An 11,265-nucleotide genomic window follows, 5' to 3' on the forward strand; every position below is an offset into this window, starting at 1 on the left:
TCATACGCTGCGCACAGATACGCTATTGTGAACCCAGCCTTAAAGTCGTTGTCTGGGACTTTTTTTTTCCTTTTGCAGATGTACACTAGTGAGCCAATAGTGGCTAACTGCCTAATTTTCCTCCAGTGCACCAATCTACTCCAGCTGAAAGTCATCTTGTGGCTACTCCTGGCTGCGATATCCCTTTTTCCTATGAAATCCCATCATAGTGGTTCCTTCTCTACCGCTCTGCACTATTAACAGGACGTCACTGCCGACATGATGCTGATTGACAACCCTGTCTCTGGTGCCTAAACCAGAGCAGTGAGAGCTGATAGATTTATATTACAAAAGCTGGCACATGCACACTGTCGAGCAAGAAAGTCTGCAAGTGACACTGATACCCAACATTATCTCTGGGAATCAGTATCATTTGTAGACTTTGATATCTGCACATATTCTGAGTGGATGGCGTGGTGGCATCGCACAGTATGGTGGGGATGTGTTTTCATTATACCGTATGGTTGGGATGTGGTAGAATCATACCGTATGGGGAGTATGTGGTGACATAATACTGTATGGTGGCGAAATCGTGGCATCATTTTGTACAGGATGTTGTGGCATTATACTGTGTGCAAAAGCTGTGGTGGCATTATATGGTATGGAGGGTGTGGTAGCATCATGCTGTATGGGGGGATGTGGTGGCATCATTCTGTATGGGGGCAGACATACAGTAGAAGGAGCAGATCAGGTGTCCTAATGCAGGATAATGTACAGTAACTTGTAACAAGTGTATTAGCTTTAGTAGAAAGAATATAACCCTAATCACAAATATATAGAAGTGCAGTGAATCACTAATTCAAGCATACAATTAACTATATAACCAAAAACAACTTCTTTGAATAATCAATAATCAATAGGTAACCCCCAAAAGGATTAACAGACTATTTACATTATTCTAAGGACACCAATAAGACAAAACAAGATAAAGAATCATCAACAGGACAATAATTACGGTAAAAAACACACACACACAATGTTAAAAAATAGGAGGTGGAGGAGCAAGAACACCATGAACCATACATGGTCATGTATCAGCAATATAATAAGTAAACACATATTGATATGTAAAGTGCAAGTGTGCAAGGACAAGTATATAAAGATAGTATTTATAATTGCCAAAAGTGAATGATAAACCTCAATGCCACAAATGTGGATCATTAAAAAATAAGTGAAAAGAAATGATTGACCCTGATTCATGGTGGAGATGCTACCTCCGCCCTACACTCCAACGCGCGTTTAACACAAACTTCCTCATCTGCTATAATAATAATAATCTTTATTTTTATACAGCGCTAACATATTCCGCAGCGCTTTACATTTTGCACACATTATCATCACTGTCCCCGTTGGGGCTCACAATCTAAATTCCCTATCAGTATGTCTTTGAAATGTGGGAGGAAACCGGAGTGCCCGGAGGAAACCCACGCAAACACAGAGAGAACATACAAACTCTTTGCAGATGTTGTCCAAGGTGGGATTAGAACCCAGGACTCCAGCGCTGCAAGGCTACAACCAGTGTATAACTGCATATTATCTGCATAAGCACTATGACTGAATTATGCTACCATAATGATCATTAAAAAAAATACTATACAATAACTTTATGGTGGTAAATACTAGTTACACACAGATGCTTTGTATTATATACTGTACAGATAAATCCCTTTTCTTCTGTATTTGGCCTAGACCATCACCGCCATCTCCCATCTACAATTCCTGGCACATTGCTTTTATAGGATCGTATACAATTGTTCCCCACCACTACGCAAGCTCCATAGTGCTATAACCAGTCATAGTGCCTTAGGCCGGTTTCACACGTCCAGATAATTCCGGTACCAGAAAAAATCGGTACCGGAATTATCCGTGTCCGTGTGCCCCTACGTTTCTGTGGCACATCAGTGTGGCACACGTGTGCCGCCCGTGTGCCCACTGGGTACCACACGCACCGTGCTGGGTACCACTTGTACCAGCATCTGGTGCTGAAGCCGCAATTCATATCTTCCCTGCAGCAGCGTTTGCTGCAGAGAAGATATGAATAATAGTGTTTAAAATAAAGATCTATGTGCCCCCCACCCTCCCACCCCCTGTGCGCCCCCCCGCTGTTCTGAAAATACTCACCAAGCTCCCTCGTTGGCTGTCACTGCTTCCTGTTCTGGCCGCATCTTCTCCTGTATGCGGTCATGTGGGGCCGCCGATTACAGTAATGAATATGCGGCTCCACCCCTATGGGAGGTGGAGCCGCATATTCATTACTGTAAATGAGCACATAGATCTTTATTTTAAACACTATTATTCATATCTTCTCTGCAGCAAACGCTGCTGCAGGGAAGATATGAATGGCGGCTTCAGCACCAGTGGGGGGGACAGCGCTTAATGTAGCGCTGTCTCCTGCACGGCACACGGACTGCACATGGACAACGTCCGTGTGCGGTACGTGTTTTGCACGGACCCATTGACTTTAATGGGTCCGTGTAATACGTGCGCTCCCACGAACACTGACATGTCTCCGTGTTTGGCACACAGAGACACGGTCCGCAAAAAATCAATGACATCTGCACAGATGCATTGATTTTAATGTGTCTACGTGTGTCAGTGTCTCCGGTACGTGAGGAAACTGTCACCTCACGTACCGGAGACACTGACGTGTGAAACAGGCCTTAGACAGTAATAATGCTCCTCCTGCTGCCCTACACAGCAATAGTACCTTCGTTTTGTGCTTCCACTAAGTAATAGTGTCCCCTCTGTGCCTCCATATACTAATGGGTGACATTTCTCCTTGTGGAGAGTGGCAAGCCAGGTCTATCATGTCAGAGTGAGAAGACTTATACGCTATGCATGCAACTGTGGGAGATTAAATGTGCAAATTGCCTAACTAGAGTGCAAGTCCTCTTCCTCTCTGAAGAAGCAATTTCCATATAGTAATAGCACCCAATACGAGCCTTCATTTGCAATTAGGGCCCCCTGTACTTCCATATAGTAACTGTAATCCCTTTTGCCTCTACATACTAATAATGCTTCCCCCTCTGCCTCCATATAGTAATAGTGCCCCAAATGTACATCCATATAATAAACGTGCTCCCTGTATGCCTCAATATTTTAATAGTCCTGCCTCTGTTGTTACTTTCTAAATTAGTACTACCTGCACTGTAACTCCATATATTTTCTGTGGCTCCATATATTAATAGTGTCTCTTTGTACCTTCATATAGTAATAGTGCCCTCCTACTTCCTGTTACAGTGGTAACTGCACACCTTCCCAGCACCATGCTACTTACTGCATTTGCTGCTCTGCTCCATCCTGTGTCAGGCTGCCGCACTCCTGCTGCAAATCACTTCTGTCTCCACCTGGCTATTGGAAGGCTTGGCCAGATCTTGCAGGAACTTAACCTTACTGTATCCTGCAGAGTTTAACTTACCCAGCCTATGCTTAGGCAGCAGTGGGTTTATTAGGCAGCTCATCCCTACACTTTTTGCCTGAACATTGGTTCCTAGTTAGTTCATCTGCTAGTATCCTGTTTAAGCGCTTGTTTGTATTAATTCTCCCGTTATTGTTCTGGCTTGTGTATGCAACCTGTCTGACCTCGCTGTTCCTGACCTTGGCTTTGCACTCTGATCCTGCGCTGTCTGCCCTGACCCCTGGATTGTCTGACCACATCTCTGACTTCATCATCCTGTACCTTGTACCTGTGTCTGTGAGCCTCTGGTCAGCTGCTGCAGACCCAGGAACTGTCCTGAAATAGTATCTGTTGACTACCTGAAGCCAAGCCTATCCTCACCATCAGAAGTTCTAGTGAATACCAGTTAGTCACTTAATTATGCCTCTCCAATGTAAGCATGTTAGCCCAGCCCATGGCGTAGTGGGTCCACACCAACCATTGTTGGAATACATCCAAGAAAACCTAGCTAAGGGATTCATCCGAAAAGCCTCTTCTCCTGTCGGTGTCGACTTCTTCTTCTTGACTAAGAAGGATGGCTCCTTACATCCCTACATTGATTATCGGGTACTTAACAAAATCACCATCAATAACAAGTACGCTCTGCTATTGATCTCTGAACTATTTGACAGAATCGTTGGGGAAAAGAATTTCACTAAATTGGATCTACGAAGGGCATATAATCTCAAACATAGTGTCAGGTTGCCCATCCTTGGCTGTGCTCGTTCATGAGTAATGAACATAGTGACATCACTGTCATGTCCTGCAGCGTTAGAGCTAAATCTTGCGCCGGCACATCGCACCTTCTCATTCTCCATTTTCTCTCCTCCTTCACTCTGCGATCTCACACTGAACCCGCACTGTGTTCTGTAACTGCGCATGTGCAGGATTTATAAAACTAAGCATGGTGAAGAGGAAGGAAGGTTGGGCTGGAAGGAATGATGATATGCGTGGATCCGAAGGGTGCATTAGCATATGGAGGAATAGGAGGCATGCGCTAGATAATGAGACTTTTTTCACCAGCACGCTACCTGTTGACTACCTGCAGTCAAGCCTATCCTCATGATCAGAGGCGCTAGTGTATACCAGGTAGTCACTTTGTTACACTTCTCCAGGGTAAGCCTGGCCTGTGGCGCAGTGGTTCCACACCTACCAGCATTACACTTCCATATAGGAATAGTAGCCCCCATCTGTGCCTCCATTGACTATATAATAACAGTCCCTCCCATTGGTCCAGCTATGATTTTACATATTACTAGTGTCCCCCCTGTTCCTCCACATAGTAAGTATACCTTCTATATCTCCAACCAATAGTGACCCCTGCTGCCCTTCAACGTTCCAACAATGAAATAATTAAAAAAAAAAGAAACCTTCTTTACGCTGCTCGCACACTGAGAGGTGGTGGCTTCTTCCCCGCAGTCTGCAGCCCGATGTGATGCTAAGGGCTCTCTGTCCTGTAACAGTTTTATTAGATAGGCGCTAAGGACCCAGATATCATTAACAGTGATGCAGACCCAAGCGGCCTGCTACAGGAATTGCCCATCTGGCTTTGCCAGAGTTGCCATATGGACAGTCCAGCCCTAAGCAACTGTGAGAGATGTACTTGTCCCACAAGCATTTATTGGATAAAAAGGGAACATTGTGATGATAAAGATTTAATGGGGAATTTCTGTTGCTGTAATTCCCTGACGTAATAGTACGTTTCTCTACATAAACCAGCTATGTAACAGCTCAATATAGAACACCAATAAGACCTCTCGTCATATTCTATCTTTTTTATACTGCTGGGGTCTCCAGAATACTGCATACTCACACCAAATCTAAGGAGCATTATGACAAAGTGATTTCATAATGATAATAGAAATCTGTGATGGAGTTTATGCTGCAGATAAAATGGCACAATGTCCTGATATGGAGTACCATATAAGAAAAGAAGTGATAAAGAATTATATTAAAATTGTATGTTTATTTCTAAATAGTTAAAATAGAAATAAATTTTACATAAAGACACAAAGAGGGGGGGGAGGGGTGTTTGAGACCACCAGACTAAGAAGGGACATCGCACAGCACAAATCCACCAAGCTAATAAGATATAATTAACCAGATTCCATCTATGCTATAAAGAGATGGAGGTTATGATAATATAACATAGGAAAAATATCCAATTTGTTTGTTATTCCTAAGAGGAGAGGCAGGTATGGAGTATATGCCCAGCAAATACAACATCCAGCTGTTAATGAACTGGTAAGTGAAACCACTACATACTCCAAAAAGTGCCAGAAAGAGGAAAAGATTCCCTGTAATACGATTTTAATATAATTCTTTATCACTTCTTATCTTATATGGTACTCCATATAAGAATATGCATTTGTTGTATTGTTGAAGTGACTTCAGCCGCAATTAATTAGGACTATGGGAATAATAAAATGGCACAATGTGCAGCAATATTTCAAAATAGTTTCCCATTAAATAAAAAAAAAATGAAACCATCTGATTTTGAGATCTGATTCAGATCTCGTCCCGAGATCTCGGGAGACGAGATCTGAATCTGAGCTTGCGCCAACCCCAGCGGCCATTTTCCCGGAGGCCACCGCATCGCAGCAATGGAGCTGCCAGGGCCGCTGGGCTTTGAGGAAATGCCGGCGGAGCCCCAACGCTGCGCAAAGATATGCCGCCGCCCCCCAGCACAGAGCCCCCACGCTGCGCAAAGAGGAGCCACCACCACCCCCAGCACGGAGATACCATGCTGCACAAAGAGGAGCCGCCACAGCCGACACCCCCCAGCACGGAGAGCATTGCTGCCACAGTAAGGTAATAGGGGGATACTCCACTTACACCTTCCCTGTGAGACGCCCCCTCTCTTTGTCATTGGGACCACCCCACCCCACCATATGTACATTGATCATCCGACGACATCCGGTGTATAAGAAGACCTCTGACTTTTAAGAAGATTTTATATTTTAACTAGAAAAGTTCGGGGGTCGTCTTACACGCCGGAAAATACGGTAGAATGAAATGAGATTTGCAAAATCCATATAACCTAATACGTCTTACAATAAGAGCCAGATCCATTCATTCTCCTATGTCATCTTACTGCTAAATAACAGGTAATATATCAGGAGTAGCTGAAGACCTCATGTACATAGAACGATGACAGGAAGCCCACTGATGACTTGTTGTGATTCTTGGACTTGACATTTTTTCAGATTGTTTATTCACTTTGACGTGACAGCTGTTTTTCACCTCTTGTCACTTTCTTACCTTGAGCAATCTCTTTTGAGTAGTCGGTCCTTGTTCCTACAGTGATTCATAGGCGCCTGTCTGCCAGGGGATGATCATGTATCAGTGAACGAGAAGTCATGGTTGTGTAACATAAAAAACAGTGGTAGGGTGAGGTACACTCCACAAATAAACTTGAGAAGGGAGATTGTGCTTGCCGTGAGTCACAGGTATAATATTGCATTAGTCTAATGTCATCTGTTTGTGCATTCTGCTATTCACTACTCACATTACTTTAAAACATGAGGTAAACAGGTCATACCTGGGGTATTCACGCTTCCTGCTTATGTAATCATTGTAAAATAAATTCTTGTCATTTATTTTTACTTACGTCATATTTTTACTTGATCTATGTTCTTCACTTGATCTCAGGTTGCTTTTAAAGCTTTTGAAATATATCCAGAACAGCATAATTACATTGCAACTCAGAATTCCAGTCAAATATTTAATTATGTAATGGGATAAACAGTGTAAGAATTAAAGGGCTCATAAGACGTAAAAAAATAGAAAGTTAGTTAATAGAAGGAGTTGTCCATTTTAGATCCTATTCAGGATTTATCAGGCTAGGGTCACACAACCTTTTTCCATCTGAGAAAATCAGTCCTGTTATGCTAATCATACTCTGATTAGAGTTTGAACAGCGTGTGATCATAGTGTGATCCAATTGTTTATCGGACGTAGAGAAAAAAAGTTTCTTCACCTTCTCTATATTAGCACTCGTTACTCGAGTTTTCCAAGCATGCTCTGGTGTTTTCCGAGTATCTTGGGCGTGCTCGTAGATTATGTTTTTGTCTCTGCAGCTGCATGATTTGTGGCTGTTAGACAGCCTGAATACATATGGGGACTCTCTAACAGACAGGCAATCCCTGCATGTATTCAGGTTGTCTAACAGCCGCAAATCATGCAGCTGTGGGGGGACTCAAACATAATACACCCAAGATACTCGGAGAACACCCGAGCATGCTCAGAAAACTCGAGTAACGAGCCCACTCACTCATCACTACTTGCCACCAAATCCACATGTTTTATCCATGGATTCTGATGTGGATTTGGAAGTGGATTTGCTGCAGATTTAAAATCTCCAATGGATTCCTTATAAATTAGCCACATACTGCAGATTTTTCACCCAATAATAGTTTTGTAACTTGTAAAGGAAATTCCCTGAAATTTAACTATTACAATGTTACCTTTTGGCTTTTGCACACAAATGTACTATACGACAAAATCTACAAAAAAATCTACGCAATTTAGTCCAGGTTTTGCTATCACAAATTTCACTACACATTTTACACTGCAGAAAATCTATAGCATATCAGTCTCTGCCGGGTTTGTCAACAGTAAGTCCATTAAACAATGCTTTAAAGGGGTTTTCCCACAAAGTACATTTTAATCAATAGATCTTAAAATAATAATAGATTCCACAATTGGATGTGTTAAAAATGTTCCTGTGCTGAGATAATCTTATAAATGTGCCCCTGCTGTGTACTGTGTAATGGCTGTGTCTGACCCTACAGGAACATGGTCTGATCATATCAAATCTACTAGGCAGGGAGGAAGGAAAATAGAGTATACAGTATGAGATCACAGCTGCTGCTTTCTGTGAGGAAAAACATTTCCCTGCCTGTTTAAAAGCAATGTTTTACCTCACAGAAAAAATAGTTTACCTCAAAGAATCAGTTGCGATCCCATGCGGTAATGTCTGTAAATTCTTTTGCTTCCCCCCTGCCCAGGAGCTGTGGTATGATCAGACCATGTTCCTGTACAGTCAGACACGGCCATTACACAGTACACAGCAGGGGAACATTTATAAGATTATCTCAGCACAGGAACATTTAATTTATACACATCCAATTGTAGAAATTATCATTATTCCAAGATCTATTGATTAAAATGTACTTTTGTTTATGGGAAAATAGCTTTAAATGTCTACATAGCTAATTCCCATTAAAAGAGAAAAGGTAATCTACGATTAAGAACATAAGCGCTGCGGAATATGTTAGCGCTATATAAAAAATAAAGATTATTATAAGAAGTTGTCCTATAAAACAGATGCTGCGATTAGTAGTTCAATTGCATAGCAGAGCAGTCACCAGGACATACAGTAAATATCCTTGTGTTTGCTTGTGTGTCATTTTTGCAATATACTAATAACATTTTCCTCTCCATTTTCCTTCCTCAGGAGAGAAGCGACAATGTTTTGAAGTTCCCTTCAACAGTTTCTTGTATAATAAAGATCATGACATAATTCCTCAAAGAGTGTTCGAGCAGAATATAGGAGGTCCAATGCCATACCTTGGCCCAGGGGTTTTACGCCCTATAATTCACACTCCACCCACTCCCACTGCTGAAATGGTGCCTATCATTAGCAGCCTTTATCCAGTGCCAATCACACATGTTGATATCTCCAATGGCCACCTGCCCCCTCAGCCTCTAAGAGAGAAGTCAGTTCCTGAACAGTGCCTATCTCCAAGTGGCAATGCTGAAGACTCAACTGACACCAACAGCAGCCATGAAGAGCGAGCATCGTATCCATCAAACCAAAATACCATTCCAGTTCGGACAAACAGTGCACTCCAACCCCCTAAAGAGCATTCCAGGGTCTATGAGCCCCTTAAACACCCAGGACTCTCTCAACGTGATCTCCTGCAGATGTTAAGCAACGATGGATTCCCAATAGGGGTGTACCGCTGTGACCACTGTTATGTCTTATTTCTTGATTATGTCATGTTTACCATCCACATGGGATGCCATGGATTTCGAGACCCCTTTGAATGCAATATGTGTGGACATCGTAGCCAGGACCGCTATGAGTTCTCATCTCATATTGCCCGTGGTGAACACAGGCATTGTATGAATTAGTACATCTTACCAGCTATGTCTATGATGAGGTGGAATCTATCGGCCTCGTTATGTTCTGTAACATATACATCAGATAAATATAATGGAGAGTATGTCACCATTAAAGCTGCAGTTCTTGGTGTTTCTTTAGAAGCTTTACTGGGACTGACCATGCAGATGTTTTTACATTACTATTTAAGTTCATTGTCTTAAATATGCTTCACCGGACACACTGTTTATAATAAAAAAATGTTTTCTTATGTTGTGCGCCAAACATTTTTATGTATTTTGCTATATTGCCAATTTTGTAAATCATAAAGTTATTTTAAGTGTTCTTGACATTACCATGAAATTGTTGCTTTGAAGCCAGTGAATGTGTATGACTTGTCTTTGCTGAGTAAATTAGGTGTAATAATATCAATTATTAAAATAAATTTCCTGCCAAAATTGAAGTCTCAGTTAGGATTAGAGATCTAACCTAACATTACCTTTCATTTGCTGTGCATAATATATTATCCCCTCTGTGGACCGTCATAAGTATTACATTATATATTATGCACTAATGCAGGAACGCTGACCTACATCCATTGACAGGTACGAAAACCTCTCCTCCTTTATGTTAAGGTGGTGTTGGGTTTATATCAAATAAAAAAAATCTATTTTGAGATACCTGTGACCAAGGGAAATTGACACCAGCTTTATGTTCCCCTCTTTGAGGACAGCATAAGTAAATGGCGCATTTAAAATACACAATTATCAGGAACATGCCATCCTAGGAATGCTTCATTTCCAATAATGATGCACTGCCGATCACCCAATGAATGAAAAAAAATGATCATTCATGGGGGTGAAATGATCTTTTTGTATTTCTAAAGCATCGTTATTCTTGACAGCACATCGTTCTGTGGAAAGAGGACCGAGAACAGTGGCAGCCTATATTTATAGCACGATCTATTACTGATCATTCTGTGCATATCTGAAGTGCGATTGGCCTGTCTAACTGGGTTAGAAAACGACCACCATCCAGCAAGAATGTAGCCATTTGAAGGTCGTTTAATGCCATGCATTGGCTGGTGAACAATGCACCTTTAGTTAGTGCCATGTTGATTTCAAAATTCAGTTTGGCATGTTTCTTTGTCCTTTAGTTTTGGAAACTATCAAAAACAGCAATTGTGAGGAAGAAGGTTCCTCAACCTCAATGAGTGTTGTTGAAATTCTTATTGTCTTCTCCTGCCCTCCAGTTGCTAACATCTTTCTCCCTATGCACAGTAATGGGGAGAAAGAAGTCAATCAGCTCGGCGATGCAGGCAGTAACAGATCATGAATACGATGTGAGTGTTGCACCTAATAAAATGTTATTTAAAAAAAATAACAGAACTTCAGAATAGACATTTTTAACAAAGAGAATGCTAAACATATTTCTGTCACTACCTTATGCTTCCCTTATATTTATAGAGGTAGTCTCTTAACAGGACCACCATAAATTAACCAGACTGTAGAGTAGTTACAAAGTGTGTCTTTGCACATAAATGGATAGCTCAATGATCTGAATGGGCATCATTCAATGCTTTACTTCACCATAAGGGAAAATAACCACTTAACGCACCTTGTGTGACAAAACCTAATACTTTACAGACACTTGGAAGGGTTTTTCCAGTGTTGCTGATCCTCCT

General features: G+C 41.6%; 1 protein-coding gene across 2 annotated transcripts in view; it reads left to right on the plus strand.

Moving 5' to 3' along the window:
- Positions 1–10,035, plus strand: part of IKZF3 (IKAROS family zinc finger 3) — a 162,150-nt gene extending 152,115 nt beyond the window's left edge. Inside the window, exon 8 of one of the 2 annotated variants that reach the window (XM_069751640.1) lies at positions 8,934–10,035. In XM_069751640.1, coding sequence (XP_069607741.1) covers positions 8,934–9,613 — 680 coding nt within the window. In that variant the 3' untranslated portion in view covers positions 9,614–10,035. The remainder of the gene's footprint in view (positions 1–8,933) is intronic. The other variant, XM_069751641.1, reaches the window with a different exon arrangement.
- The last annotated feature ends 1,230 nt before the right edge of the window (positions 10,036–11,265 follow it).

The sequence above is a fragment of the Ranitomeya imitator genome, chromosome 2 (assembly GCF_032444005.1).
Source record: "Ranitomeya imitator isolate aRanImi1 chromosome 2, aRanImi1.pri, whole genome shotgun sequence".
In the NCBI taxonomy this organism is placed as follows: Eukaryota; Metazoa; Chordata; class Amphibia; order Anura; family Dendrobatidae; genus Ranitomeya; species Ranitomeya imitator.